General features: G+C 43.7%; 1 protein-coding gene across 1 annotated transcript in view; it reads right to left on the bottom strand.

Moving 5' to 3' along the window:
* Nucleotides 1–14622: 14622 nt before the first annotated feature.
* Nucleotides 14623–16216, bottom strand: part of HCFC2 (host cell factor C2) — a 29727-nt gene continuing 28133 nt past the window's right edge. The window contains exon 16 of the mRNA XM_043967132.1: nt 14623–15543. Within this exon, the coding sequence (XP_043823067.1) occupies nt 15518–15543 (26 nt within the window). The 3' untranslated portion in view covers nt 14623–15517. The remainder of the gene's footprint in view (nt 15544–16216) is intronic.

Below are 16216 nucleotides of genomic sequence, written 5' to 3'. Positions count from 1 at the left end.
GCCCATTAACAGTGTTCACCACAATTAGAAACACTGTTTGTTGTGCCTGTTAATAGAGTATGTTATTTTGAGTTAGTTTATTGAAAGTCTTTGTTTGGCCAGATTTATTTTTGAGTTTCCTTAATTTATGAATATGATTTTATCTCATTAATATGTTGAATTTAATTTGGTCATAGTACTTTTCATTTTGTGTATGGTTTTTTCAAAGCAAAATCTTCAAATACAACAATGTCTTCTTCTAGAAGAGAAGTTTTATAATCTGGTGACAAATGAGCTTTTTTACTTTTTAATCGCAATGTTCAAGTTTCCTGTTATACTAGGGGAACTTTAAGAACTGTTAACCAACACCCTCTGTATAAATATATTTGGTGCATGGGTGAGTGAGTGAGTGAGTGAATGGATGGATGGATGAACTGGTGGCAGATGAGTTTAAGTGGGAAAGAGAGGGCTCTGACCTCAGGTTTGTTGTCTCTGTCTTTGCAATAAACTCTAATTAGATAATGGAACTTGGTATAACTTAGCAAACTGCTTGTTCTTAGCTTTCTTTTCTTGGGGGCAATTTGGGGATATGACAGAATTCTTCTAATGGGGATTTGTATTTTCTACCCTGTTTTATTTGGTAGGGATTAAGTTTAGCTCCTGTTTTAGCAGTGTCAGCAGAATTGCCTTTGATTAGAACAGAGCAGGCATTTACTTTGGCTGGATTCACAAGTTAACAGATCTTTGAAGAAGGTGATTCACACATGCAGGAGAAGTGATTTTACAACAGCTGCCCTGCTCAAGAGCCTGCAGGGAATAGTTTGCTTCCCTGTGGTTCAGGGTGCCATTTGAATCATTAGGGCAGTCCTATTTCAGGCTGGATCTGTGGTTGCCATCTTGCGTGTGCCCACTCCACCCCATGACACTCCCAAAATGAAGCTTGTGGGACATCTTAGCTTACTCTCCATAGCGTGACATGGATCACTGACCCAGGTCGGGAGACTCCACTCAGCACTTAACTCCTGGGCCTGGGTCCTCATATCTAATGTAGTAGACTGGACCACATGGCCACCAACTGTTGTCAGATGGTGGATGATCCATAAATGCTAGCTGCAGAGCTTCATTCTTGTCCAACAAGGACTGCTCCCCCCCCCCCCCCCTTGTCCTCCTCAGCCACACTGGCAGGAGAAAACTTGGGTGGCAGTGCTTGTAACCTAGGGTGGGTTGTTGGTCATCTCCCTTCAGTGCAGACTGGCTGCCTCTCTCTGACTTCAGTCCTAGAGAACTGGCTGCCTTCTTAGCAGTGCTGCTAACTGGGGAACAGGGGCCGGGATTTCATTACTGTTTGGAACTCAGATACTGACAACAGCACTGGGAAAGTGAGGTGACTTGTCCAGGGTCACCCAGCCCTTAAGGGCCAGAGGCAGTATGTAGATCCTTTTCGGGGTTGTTTGGCTGTCCATCAGTGGTGGGGATTGCCACCTGACCTGTGACCATTGCACAATCCTCCCCAGAGCAAATTCTTCATTGAAAAGCAGCCACCATCGCCTTGTTATTTGACCAAAGGTCATTCATTTACCTGTGACCAGTATCAACCTTGGAATTGCCAACATCTAGCCCACCCAGCCCCCGCATTTTACAGATGAGGAAACAGACCCAGGAAGGGAAATGACTTGAAGATCACAAGGGTAGTAAATGTCTTTGTGATGCAGCATTCAAACCCAGATCTTCCTGACTCCCAATCCAGCATTCTAGCCACTAATATCATATTGCCTGTATATAAACATCATATGGATTCTTCTTAATTCCCTGCTTTATGGATTATGTGGCTGTTTTTATTCCATGTCAAAACTGCATTAAAAGAACCCTAAAGAGAGCTTTTCTTCTTTATCAATGCTTCACGTAAACAGCTCTTAAAACACAAATGTTTCTCATATATGCATATATTTACATGTTTAATGTGTGTGTCTACATACACCCTCATACGTACACATGTGGATATGCAACAGAAACCAGGACACATTATTGGGACAATGTCTAAGCAAATCCAACACAACAAGCTCGTAATTCAGTAGTCTCATGGTTAGGTAGGCCCGTGATTTCCTGAGTGTAGGGAGCTCTCTTAGAAAGGAATATGGGTTACATATAATAAACAAAGCAAACATAATTAAATTAGTATACTTATATCTATACACACACATATATAATAAAATCTAATATAAGATCACCGCTTACCAAGGCCTGGACCTTAGCCATTACATTGCAGTGGTGTAGCTGATTCTATTTTATCATTGTTTATATCCAGACTAAAGTCAAGGTATCATTATTGCTTTATGCTAAATGCAGGATATTAAAATGGCAATAACAAGTGACAGCCATGTCACCTTGGATGACCCACCAGATTCGGGGACTGCTGTAATATCCGACTTTCAGGATATAATTTCCTGTTCTTTTGGGAAATAAAACTGACGTGCCGGCTACAGATAATGCTGATCAGAAATATAGATGATGGATTGATAGATGGATGGATAAATAGATGATAGATGATGGGTAATAGATGGGGAATGATGAATTGATGGATAGATGATAGTAGGGCTGTGTTTAGTTAATGTTGTACATGTATTAAGTATGGTTAGGTTCACGTATATGAACAGCACAATGAGTGAAGGGAGATTTTAGTGTTAACATTAAGGGGTTATCAAAATAATTTGCATTATTATAATTGTAGGTGCCATTGCCTTAATAAATGGCTCAGTCCCCCTAATCTTTTTCCTTCCAGGGCCAATTAGGGACCTGAATGAAATCAGTGGTTACCATTAGTAACAATGTGTGTAGGAACACCATGGTACAGTAAATAGACTGCTAGCCTTCAAGTCAGGAAGGCCTGGGTTCGAGTTCTACTTCAAACACAATCTTGGTGACCCGCCCTGGGCAGGTCACCCCCACATGCCTTAGAGTCGACTTAACAGGATTGTCGTAAGGAATACACCTTCTCAGCCTTTTAAAACACACAAAAAATTCCTTTCTTGTGGCTCACCAGGCCAAGCCAAATGTCACTTCTCTTGTCCAGTGGCCCCGTCTATGGGAGAAGCTCAGGTTAAACCAGGAGTCACATTTATGAAGAGGTGCTGCATTCATGCTGTGGGATAAGGAGCCGTCAGTGGCGGGGCCTGAAGATCCTCCTCCCCCCTCCCCCTCCCCCCCTAGTCCTCCCATGTGACGCAAAGTAGAGAAAGTGGAGAGATGGGATTCCCTGCTCTGGCCTCCGACCATCACCCGTCAGGCTACTCTCATTGTCCAGGATCAGCCCCTGTTCCAGGCCTGGCCTTAAGGATGGCCAACATTGATCTAGTGCTTCAAAAGTTAGCAAAGCGGGGCAGCTTGGTGGCACAGTGGATAGAGCACTGGCCCTAGAGTCAGGAGGACCCGAGTTCAAATCCGGCCTCAGACACTTAACACTTACCAGCTGTGTGATCCTGGGCAAGTCACTTAACCCCAATTGCCTCACCAAAAAAAAAAAAAATTAAAAAAAAGTTAGCAAAGCACCTTCTCCTTCGTGTCCATACTTCCTCACTGATGCTTACACCAGTTCTGGGAGGCAAGTGTTCCTATGAGTCCTGTTTTTACAGATGAAGAAACTGAGGTTGAGAAGAACTCTAACAGCTGGGCCCTTGGCAAGATTTAAAAGAGGTTTCATCACTCCGGCTGCTTCTTGTGTTAAACAGCTGCCCGTGCATGCAGTGCTTGGAGCAACTTTGGGGGGCTTATGGCTGGACACACTTTTTGAGCAGGAGCTTGTTGAACAGCAAGAGTTTCTATCCTGTAGATAGTGTATATTAGTTTTGTTTTGTTTTTGCGGGGCAATGAGGGTTAAGTGACTTGCCCAGGGTCACACAGCTAGTAAGTGTCAAGTGTCTGAGGCCGGATTTGAACTCAGGTCCTCCTGAATCCAGGGCCGGTGCTCTATCCACTGCGCCACCTAGCTGCTCCCCATAGTGTATATTAGTTAACCAAAAATGTTTTGATAACTTTTCAGATGTAAATTCTGAATCACTAAGTACCTAGTGGTGGTTTAGTAAATGCTATGGATAGGAATAATGATTACTGTGTTTAGGGGCTTATAAATCACTTTATGTGGGTTGTCTTATGGCCAATAACTGTGTGATAGAATCAGTGAGCGCACAGTGATTCCCATTCTTCAGATGAGGAAACAGGCTCAGAGAGATTCTATTTCGTCATTTTTTCAGTCATGTTCGACTCTTTGTGACCCCATTTGGGGTTTTCTTGGCAGAGACACTGGAGGGGTTTGCCATTTCCTTCTCCAGCTCATTTTACAGAGGAGGAAACCAAGGCAAACAGGGTGAAGTGACTTGCTCAGGGTTCAACTCAGGTCTTCCTGACTCCAGGCCTGGCACTTTATCCACTGTGCTACCTTGTCTGGAAAATGTATTTCACATTCCTCACCCCTACCCCACCACCTTTTGGTTGAAAGGTAGGAGGCATGCTTCACCATCAGTACTATGAAATCACAATGGGTCATTTCATAAGTCAGAATCTTGAAGTCTTTCAGCGTTGTTTTCTCTTGAGATTATTGTGGCCACATTGTAAACTGTTCTGCTGATTTGGGTTAGCCTGAGAAATTAGGTGACTTTTTTGCCCCAGGTCATATAGCTAGTAAATGACGGAACCAGGATTCCCAGAACCCAGGCCTTCTAAGTCCTAAGTCCAGTGTTGTTGTTTTTCTTGTCCCACACCAGCCTGTATGGGTGATTGAAAAAGCAGAGTTGGAAGGGACCAACCCCCTCATTTTACAGATGAGGAAACAGGCCAACTGAGAGTGAAATATGCCTTGCTCAACATCACACAAAAGCAATAACAGAGCTGGGATTCAAACCCAGGTCCCCTTGATTTTAAATCCTACATGAAGTAATGAGGTGCAGAGGAAGGAGCCCTGGTCCTGTAAGTGAAAGATGCAGCAACACCTCTAATGCCCTGTTTTTTGGGGTTTTTTGAGGCAATTGGGGTTAAGTGACTTGCCCAGGGTCACACAGCTAGTAAGTGTCTGAGGCCGGATTTGAACTCAGGTCCTCCTGACTCCAGGGCCGGTGCTTTACCACTGCACCATCTAGCTGCCCCTCTAATGCCCTGTTTAATGGTCTGGCGGGCTTTCTCCGATCGTGCTAACACCCAAGGACAAGCACTGGTGATTTTCCTTACTGTTGTTCACACCTGACCTCCTAAAGGTCAGCCTTCTCCAAAGACTGAGGCACTAAGTGATAGATGTGTTGCCTCTCTAGAATGTCCTGGTTAGGTAACCAGACAGTTGGCCCCAGAGATTGCATGGTTCAGGTGAGTGAATTACAGCAGGATGCTTTCCAGGTCAGGCTGACCAAGGAGGTGCATTCATGTACTTACAATCCCCAGGGTTCACTTTATAAGAAACGGAACCCCAAAGATTTCACAGACCCCAGTGATATGAAAAAAACAATTGAACAAACAAAATACCCACCAAAAAAGTTTGGGCTGACATATTTAAGGCAAAAGTAGAACGGCCATTTGCCCTACCTAGACATCATGAAAAAAAGTATATATTTTATACTTACATATATCACATTATGCTAATATTTCATATATCACACATAATAACATTATATATATATAGTGCTTAACCTAATTTTATTTTTTTTAATAAACAAAAATTTATTTTCTCTCCTTCTCACCGCTACATCCACAATTGGGAAAAAAAGAAAGAAAAAGCCTTTGTAACATGTGCATGACCAAAGAGAAAAGGAGGGAATAGACGCCGGCTTTGTGTCAGGCACTGTGCTAAGCACTTTTTACAAATACCTCATTTGGTAAAGCAAAACCTATTCCCGGGGCAGCTAGGTGGCGCAGAGGATAGAGCACCAGCCCTGGAGTCAGGAGTACCTGAGTTCAAATCCGGCCTCAGACACTTAACACTTACTAGCTGTGTGACCCTGGGCAAGTCACTTAACCCCAATTGCCTCACTAAAAAAAAAAAAAACAAACCAAAAAACCTATTCCCGAATCAGTCACATCCAAACAATATACATCTCATTCTGCAGCCTGAGCCCATCACCTCTCTCCAGCGATCTGTTTTGGTTATTTTGTTGATTGGAGTTCTCAATTCTTACAAAATCATTGTTAAATGTGTTTTGAATATCTAAGCCTTGAGAAAGTTGCCTTTCAGGATAGGTAGAAGGTAAGAATGAACAAATAACAACAATAACCGATATTTTGTTGACATAGCATTGTTGGGTCTGCCTCATACTTTACAAGCATTATCAGATTTAAGCCTCCCGGCCCTATGAGGAAGGCAGGATGGGTGCCAGTCCCATTTGGCAGTTGAGTAAATAGGCTCAAAAGTAATTTGCCCATGGCCATGTAGTTTAGTAAGTATCAGAGACAAATCTTGAATAATCCAGGTTTTAGGGACTCCCGCCTATGGCCCTCTATGTGTGGTACCACATACCTCTCTAAATCTGTTCCCTATACTATTTCAAAGGAAACACTTCATATAAAATTTGTTTTTTTAGCAGCCATTAAACATCTGTTCTCCTCAAAAGGAAGGAGATCCCTTGCCAACACTTCCCCATGCAGTGCAATGCAAATTGTTTGGCTGAGTAGGGGTAGCAACTCAAAACAAGCAAACACTTCAGATCCTTCAAGTTGGTTCCCAATCTCCAAGGGCCTCCTTCAAACGGTAATTTGAGTAAAGCAAGAAATGAAGGGGAAGCTGATATGGGCATGCAGATTTGGGTTAGAAAGGGTTAGGAAGACACTGCCTCCACAGAAAGGCGTTTGGGCTGGAATTTGTTAACTTGGTGGTGGTGGTGGTGGGTTGGGGGGGATGCCTGAATTCCCTTTGGAGCAGTTGTCTGGTGAAGCTTTTCCAAGTCAAGAATTCCAGATGAGACTTTTCAGAGGTTGTCTCCATGCTGGTCCAGCTGTTGCCTTCCTCAGCCTTGATGACTGATTAATAACAGGAGCTAGCAGCTGCAGGGGATACCGACCAGGAGTTCCACTGTCAGACTCACCAAGGGAATGCCACTTTGCAGGGGGAAGGGGGCACATCCAAAGTTCATCGGTTGACTCCCAGGCCCCTCATAGGTAACGTGTTCATTCCATATCAAACCCCTACTGACTGAGCCCACCTGTTCAACTCCTCATGGGCTCCTCTAGGCTTAATTTCCACCCCTTTGAGGCTCCCCCCCTTTTCTCCAAAGACTTGGCCACCCCCCAGCTGGGCTTGGAGAACACTGATATTCCCCTGAGCTGTCTGGAAGATGTGAACAAACCCTTCAGTTTAGCTGTAAACGGTTACACGCCCTGCCCCCCCCCCCCCCCCCCCCCGCCTCAAATGTCCTAGGTAATAAAAGAGAGAAATATGAACCTAGAGAGTTTTGGAATCAGATAGACCCCTCTAAGTTCAAATCTTTGCTCTGACACAACTAGCTGTGTGACCACTGGAATCTTGACTAGCCTCTCTGAGCCTCAATTCTAAATAAAGCTATAATGCCAGGACTAAGACCTAGTGGTATTTTTTTCCTACCCTGTGTGGGCAGAGCAGAGACATCAGGGGAAATGTTGGACAAGAATATCCTCTTTCCACAGGGCAAGAGCCATATGGGAGGAACCCAGTATGAGAGGTGTTGGCAGCAATACCAAGGGGAGGTGAACCCTTTGAGACAGGGGGAGTTGGCAAGCTGGGGAGGGAGCATATCATGAAGTGGGAGAGGTCAAGAGGATGTGGCTGCAAATCTGGGCTCTACTACTGAATATCTTGTTTGACTGGCTAAGTCATTTTACTTCCCTGAGACTAAAAGGAGACTGGATTTTATCCCATGCATTTTATTTTTATTTTTGGTTTATTTATTAATTCATTCATTTATCTATCTATTTGTGTTTGCTTTTTAATTTATTTTTTTGTGGGGCAATGAGGGTTAAGTGACTTGCCCAGGGTCACACAGTTAAGTGTCAAGTGTCTGAGGCAGGATTTGAACTCAGGTCCTCCTGAATCCAGGGCTGGTGCTTTATCCACTGCGCCACCTACTGCCCCTATATCCGAATGCATTTTAGTTTAGTTTATATTTTTTGTTTGTTTTTGGTGAGGCAACTGGGGTTAAGTGACTTGCCCAGAGTCACACAGCTAGTAATTGTTAAGTGTCTGATGCCGGATTTGAACTCGGGTCCTCCTGAATCCAGGGCCAATGCTCTATCCACTGCACCATCTAGCTGCCCCCCTAATGCATTTTTTTTCTTTTTTTTTTTTTCAGTGAGGCAATTGGGGTTAAGTGACTTGCCCAGGGTCACACAGCTAGTTAAGTGTTAAGTGTCTGAGGCCGGATTTGAACTCAGGAACTCCTGACTCCAGGGCCGGTGCTCTATCCACTGCGCCACCTAGCTGCCCCCCCCTAATGCATTTTTAAAACCTACTTCTGAAGAGGGCTTCACCAGCTGACTGCCCAAGGGAGGTTGGACACAAGACAGGTGGAGAACCTCCACTATTTGGACATCTCACTCACTTTTTTCTAGAAGCAAAAAGTTCTAGGCAGAACTAAAATAAGCATTTCTGGAGTTCTAGAGGAATTTGTCTCCATGGTGACTTACCCTCCCAACTAGTTTCCTTGGCCCCTCTCCAGTGTTTGTCGACAGCGTCTAGCTAAGCACATTATGCTCCCTAGATTGCACGTGGTGGAGCTCAGAGGTAATGACATCCGACCTGACTTTTATATCCAAGGCAGTGTTAATGTCGGTATCGGACTCATGCCCCGGGTTAGAAAGCAGTGGAAATCTGAAAGTCCGATGAATATTAACATGGGGAGGAGGACGTTTTAAACTCTCTTTCCTGACCACCCAGGGTTAGGAAGCATAAGCAACTCTGCTCATTTTACCGGCAGCCACACCTTTCTACCTTGCAAGTCTTTCTACCTCGAGAGCGGACTAGGACGGCCTGTTCCAGAATCATAGACTGACACTGGCAAAGACCCTGCAGACCATCGCTGGTCATCTGCCCTGACTTTGATGGCCTCTCATGACGGGGGACCCACTCTCGCCAGAGGCAGCCCATGCCGCATCTAGATATCTGGAAGAGCATGGGAAATGAATGCCTAAAAACAGTCACCAGGACTTTTCCCCATCCTTTGCTCATTGTTTTGTCGTGTGGAGCTAGTCAAATGATTGAACGCTCAGACGCAACTAGTACGCCTCAACCCCACCACGTCCCAGTGCTACATGTCTTCAGGTTGGAGAGCCGGTTCTCAGCGTAGTTTTGAGGCACCTTGACCCAAAAGAGGCTGACCTCTTTTGGACGTACTCCAAAGCTTGTCAAAACCCTCCCTGAAATGTGACAGGCTCTTAGGTGTGGTCTGCACAAAGCCCAGTCAAGTAGATTATCACCACCTCTTTCTGAATTCGGTGACTCTCTTTTCTGCCAGAGATCATCTTGGGGGGTGGGGAGGAACTGCCTTTAATCACTCTGCTGATTCATTGGGATTGTCACATAGGCTTATAGAGGCATCTGAACTTTCTGCATTGGTCCTCCCTCTTCCTAGAAATCCGAAGGTTTCTGAGCAGAGAGCAGAAAAAAAATCACACCCGTACCTTGTTTATCTTGGCAGCTGTGTGAAGAATGAGCTGGAAAGAAGAGAGAAAAGGGGTGAGGGAGGCTATTTATAAAGTTCAGTCCAGCTGTGAGGAGGGGCTGACATAGGGTGGCGGTAGTGGGTGGAGAAAAGAAGACCGGGGGAAGAGAGATGTGGGTAGAGCCCACAAAACTTGGCCATGCACTGAATGAGGAAGGAGTGACCCTGGTCTCAAAAGGTACGCCAGCGGTATGGGAATTCTGGGAAGAACCATGCTGGGAAGACTTTGAGTTTGGTCCCAATAGCCGTGGTCTTCTTTTAGAGGATCAGCCTTGTAGGAGAGAGGCTCGTCACCACTTGTCTGGGCAACCCTTGAGTCTCCAGCCGTGGCAGCTTAGGACACAAAGAAGTGGACAAAATGGGATTCGGTCAGCCTTCTGCTCATGCAGGAATAATGGCAGAAACAAAAGGAGATGGTGCTCAAAAGCAGCCCTTACGCCGCCCATAAACATTCTCTTGGTTGTTGACACTCAATTTGATCAATGAGTACACCTATTTCTTTCTGGAGGACGTGGATCTCCCTTGCTATATATGGTACTATGAACCAAAAAGAAAATGGATCTAAATAGAAGGATGCCCACAAGTTCTCCTGGAAGAGAGGGGCAAATAAAGAAGCTGTCAGCTGATTTTTATCATGCATCCAAAGGCAAGAAGACAAGTGATTTCATGAAATACCTAATCCTCTTACATTGCACTGCTCTGGGTAAGCAGACCGCCTATACTGAAAGCATCTTGAATGATGGTATGACAAGGTAACATAGGCTTTCTCAAATAGTACCTTATAGTAGACCACATTTTAAGTTATATAATTGACTAAAAGAGAAAATATGATATCCCACTAAATTTTTCTGAACTATAAAAAAAGCAATTGATCTGACAGAATACAATGCTTCCTCCTTAAGGGCTCTCCTCTAGTGAATACCAGTCATGTGTATGTTTAAAACCATACAAGATCTCTTGGAAAAAAATCTGATGTTTTTCAATGACCCTGCACTTATTAATATCAAAGAAAACATAAAATGACTGGCGCTTGCTGCCATCTTGGAAAACGTCCAGCACCAAGTCCAAGTCCATGAGAGCTTTCCTCTTCCATGGTGCCATATTTCAGTTGGTCCTGTTTTATCAATAACATTGTGTTGACCGTATCAAGCCCCAGAAGGGCATAGAATCTCCCGAGATTTTACTCATTCCCACATCTGGCCATGCATTAAAAAACCCAACTGGATAAAGAACACCTATTGTCCAGACTACGGGAAATCCCATAGCACTGGTCCAACAGTTTTTTGTTTGGTTGGTTTTGTTTGTTTGTTTTTGCAGGGCAATGAGGGTTAAATGGTGTTCCAAAAATATACTGGACACTACATGTTGTGTCTACCGCTAGACTATGAGCTCCTTGAGTGCAGATTTTTTACCTTTGTATCCACAGCACTTAGTGCAAAGCCTGGTACATAATAAGTGCTTCATCACTGTTCATCGATTGACTGACAGATGTACAATGAGTGGAGGCTCAGAATCGAAGAGCACCGTCCTTGGGGAATTATACAGAGCTCTGAATTCCCCCAAGGTTCTCCCTGAAACACAAATCTTGCTAACTTGATCATTCTTCGGATTTGTTTTCATTTCATTTACAGAATACCACAATCTCCAAATAAAGTTATGTATCCTCAAAAAGGCAACATAAGGGTTCACAATGGGCACAGACAAGTTGTGGCATGTTGTCAGTGAAGAACTTTCTGTAGGAGAAGTGTTATAAAGAAGATCAGAGACACATGAGCAGAAAAGGAGGTGAGCTAACCAGAGTGAAAGCGTTAGACAATGGAGGGACAGCCATGGGTGTCCATGCAACAGAAAGAAACCAAGAGAAGGTCCTTAACACACCAGGTGGAGGCTCTAGTGCTTTACATGAAGAAGTGGACAAGAGTCACTAAGGATGAAAAGGTACCGGTGGGTGGCCATGTATACCAGCACAAGGAATTCCTACATTGATGACATTTACTGAGGGAGAGCAAGGGAATGGCAAAGCATGGTAAACCTAGACACTGGCAAAGCATTTGCCCGAGTGTCTCAAGTCAGGCTCGTGCAAATTACAGAAAGACATGAGCTGGAACACTGTCAATTAACAAGCATTTTTTTAAAAAATTGTTTTAAAATTATTATTATTTTGTTGTTGTTGCAGGGCAATGAGGGTTAAGTGACTTGTCCAGGGTCACACCGCCAGTAAGTGTCAAGTGTCTGAGGCCGAATTTGAACTCAGGTCCTCCTGAATCCAGGGCCGGTGCTTTAGCCACTGCACCATCTAGCGGCCCCCAACAAGCATTAAAAAAAAAAAGTATCATGTGCCCGGAACTGTGATGAGCTCCGGAGATACAAACGAGGATGAAAAGATGGCCCTGTCCTCAAAGAGCTCACATTCTGAAGTCCCATAGTCCCATTAGGTGGAGTGGGAACTGGTTGAACGGACATTCCCAAAGAATCATCATCAGTCATTCCATGTTAACTCAGCAGGTATCGAGTGGATCATCTCTAAGACCTGTGTTGGACTCTGTGTTCCGCAACAGGTGGTGCTTTATCACATCCGCAGCGACCGTGAGGCCGGGAGGGATAACGAACGCAGCTGGAGGAGACTGCGCAGGGGCCGAAGGTGAAGCTGAATCCCATAAGCGGCAAGTTTTACACTAAGGGGAGGGCATAGCCAAAGTCTAGGGGAGGGTGGGGGTGGGGAGAACGGGGCGGACTTCATTGGACACTCGTCTGGCAGCCCCAGAGGCTGACTCAAAGGGAGGCTGCATGGGGAGAAGCAGAGGGAGATGAGGGCCCTTCTTGTACCCACTCCCCAAGTCTCATCACAACTGAGATAGTGGGGCTGGCTCTAAAGACCCTCTTTTAAGGAGGTTGGCACCTATGGGAAGACAAGACTGCGGAAGGGTCCCAAGGTCACAGCCTGAGACCACGGTCGTGTTTCTATCACCAGTGTGTGAATGCCTGTCAGGAAGGGAAAAGGCATTAGAGCTGCTTCGTTTTAGGTCTCGGAGGGCAGAAACAGGAGGAGTGTGGATGGAGCTGGCAAGTGTAAGGGAAGATGTCTGAACAAGGTGTGGGCTCCACCCATGCGCAGGTCTTCGAGCCGAAGCTGGATGATCACTTGGGCAAAAGAGGAAGAGTATTGTTTATTCCATATGACAAAAAAAGAAAATGATTGCAACCGTTTGTTTTAAAACGTTTAATGGTTTAAAAAAGTGCTTTGTTTTACAGACCGACGAGTACACATCACATGGGAACGACCTAAAAACAGTCTCAGAAATTCCACGAGTCAAGTCACAGACGGAGCCCATTAACACAAAACTGTTTGTGACTGGAGTGTGAGCTCTTTTCAATAGCAACAATGAGATCATTTCTAATGGCACAAATAGCTTTTAATTTAAAAATTCCGCAGTGATTAAAATCCACCTCAGCATCGTAGAGCCTATGACTTAATGAGAAGATTCTTAACTACACCTGAAGAAAATAGATTTCTACTTTCCCCTTCTTCCAGGTGGGTTTAATGAATGAATAATGAGGGCTTCCCTAGGAGCAGCCAGAATTGGGTTTTTGAAAAAACGGAAATAGTTTCTATTTGCCCCCGTCCCAACCACCAATAAAACAAATTGTACTGAACACGAAGATAACATTATTCTGAAAGCACACTCTTGAGAGCATGTAGCACCAGGAGACCACTACCTAATCCAGCAGGCCAAGATGACAAAGCAAGGAGATGGGGACAATGTTCTATGACATTCCTATATTTAAATTTGCTTACAGAGCTAGGAAGAGCGGGGAGAAAGAGGCAACTTCACTCACTGTACATACGGTTACAGAAAATTCTGTCTGCATGTTACCCCAAAAGGCAACAAGCGGGGGTTCTTAAAAGAACTGTTCCATTGGAGAGAAGCCATAGGTGCTTAGGGGGAAGAGAGTAAACGTTGATATAGCACCTACCATAAGTGCCTAGGCACTGTGCTAAGCTCTTTTACAAATATTATCTCATCTGACTCTCACAACAACCCTGGAAGGTAAGGCTATGATTATCCCCATTTTACCGTTGAGGAAAGTGAGGCATAGAGGTTAAATGACTTGCCCAGAGTTACACAGCTAGTACGTGTCTGAGGCTGGATTTGAATTCAGGCCTTCCTGCCTCTAGACCCAGGGCTCTCTCCATTCTATCTCCCAGCCACTTATCAACAGAGCCCTAACATCAGGCACTGACGACATGGCCAAACTAGTGGTTTCCCCCACCGCAGCTGTCACATGACCAGAATATCTCCTCAGAGGTCATCACGGAGAATATACTAATATCTAGATTTTAAAAAAAACAACACAAAAACCCTTAAAGGCTTATTCCACTCACTGTGGTCTTGGCCTAGAAGGCCTGCCTCTCCCTCTCCGATCTCCAAGTCCCTTTTTTAGAATCGAGGTTCAAATCCAACACTAGGCCCAGAAGAGAGAAGCTAGCTACTAAATAAATACATACACCCACCAGAGGAGTCTAAGCTAGAGATCAATTTATTCCTGTCAATGAGAAGAGTTTCATAAACCTAACAGCTAATTATGCAGACTCAAAGAGTTGTTGATTTTGTTGTTGTTGTTGTTGTTTTTTGCAGGGTAATGAGGGTTAAGTGACTTGCCCAGGGTCACACAGCTAGTAAGTGTCAAGTGTCTGAGGCCAGATTTGATCTCGGGTACTCCTAAATCCAGGGCCAGTGCTTTACCACTTCGCCATCTAGCTGTCCCTCAAAGAGTTTTGTAAAAACAGTTGGCATTAATTGAGGATTATTGAAATAATGCAAGTGAACCATGAAAGCTAGCCATGCCTAGAACACTTGCTTACTGCTTTATAACCAATCCCCCCAACTTAAAAAAAAAAAAAGCCACAAAACACGCATACAGGATCCCTTGGCATTTAATATGTGCAAAATTGCTTACCATTTATTTCAAACTTTGGTTAAATATTTATTTAGTCTAAGTATTTCAGACACGTTATGGAACTCATACAAAAATGATTACGAACATAATAATGAGGTAAGTTAAAATTCTACCAGTGCAAAAAGCAAGCGTATGCCCAAAGCAATGCATACAGGTTAAATAAATGTGGCTGCAGCTCTTGCCAGGAGGGGCAGAGTGGCAGGCCAGAGAAGCTCATTGTAAACATTGTTTTTAAGATACATATCTAAAAATCCGTATATCTCATCTACCAGGAAAAAAAAAAAGCCAAGGTAACCTAACACAAGAGTAGTGCATTTATTTTGCCTTTAGAGTTCAGGGCTTCTTGTTTTAAAGAGTCTTAAGATTTTGCATATTTCTTCAGGAAAACCTTGGTAAGACACATTCATTACAAATACTGTAGTATAAAAATTCCAATTCTTTACAAAAGTTATATATTAAAATATTCTATACATCTTAAATTAGTTGTTGGAACATACATACATCAATTCATTCAATCTTTCCAATGGATACTGTGCATTAAGTTAAAGCATCCCCTACTCACCGGACATGGTATAAAAAAAATTGCAAACAGTCTTGTGCAGTTCTTCGTTCTGAATATCCATATGCAATTATTGCTTAACGTTGATTTCCGATGTGAACAGGAAGTGGTTCTATGAAATCACTAACAAGGGTTACAGACAAGCAGCCTGGAGCCAAATCTTAACACCTCCCTACCGAAGGATGGAATCACACCTGAGTAAGGCTGTCTGATGCTGATATTTAAGATGTAAAAAAAGTGTGTACAATTTCAAGGTTAAAAAACAATGCAAAAATAAAACATTTAGGACATTTACAAAATCTTACAAATGTTTAAAATACTTTGTCAAAACTTCTCTCCTGTTAAGGTGCTTCTTCTACTTTGAACTCGACTCCTTCCTTTCTGCAAAAGAGCAACACACACAGACACACTTCAATTCTGACTCGTGGATGATGAAGGGTTCACTGACATTAGCAGCATTCAAGCAGTGAAGGGAGAAGTGAAACTCTTCAGGAAGGCATAATCCCCTCTCCTGCTCAAGACGAGTGGTCTGATATCCAGAGAAGGGAAATGTTCAAGGTCTTAGAAGTTCTAGACTCCTAAATCCTTCCTACTCATCTCATGATTTGTCAAGTTGCTAAGTTAATGTTAAGCTGGAAAATCAAGGCTTCCAACATTCATCTTGTCTGTAAGCCCCAGATTAAAAGCCAAAAAAGGAACGAAAGGGCACTAAGACATCTGCACCACATATTTCATGGCCAAGAGCAATGCTCACACAGAACAAAGTTAGGGAATAGAATTATTCTTTCCATTGTTCAAAGAGAGGGGTATAACAGCCACTTGAGCTACTTGAGCTAAAAGGGGGAACTATTTCCCCCCTCAAAAGCAAGCTTTTCAAAGAAAGCTTGACTCTCAGGGACAAACCCCTGTTGGTTTCTCAGAGGATGTCTGTTTCTTTTGTGCAATTACTGGGATCTAGAATCGAGTGACTATACATTTTTAAAACATTCAGATTCAGTGAAATCCGTTAGAAAAATGAGTAGAGAATCCCTATAATAAACTGATCATCACTCCT

The sequence above is a fragment of the Dromiciops gliroides genome, chromosome 5, assembly GCF_019393635.1.
Source record: "Dromiciops gliroides isolate mDroGli1 chromosome 5, mDroGli1.pri, whole genome shotgun sequence".
NCBI lineage: Eukaryota > Metazoa > Chordata > Mammalia > Microbiotheria > Microbiotheriidae > Dromiciops > Dromiciops gliroides.
Note: the sequence above shows the minus strand (reverse complement) of the source record. Positions and strands in the feature narration are given on the sequence as shown.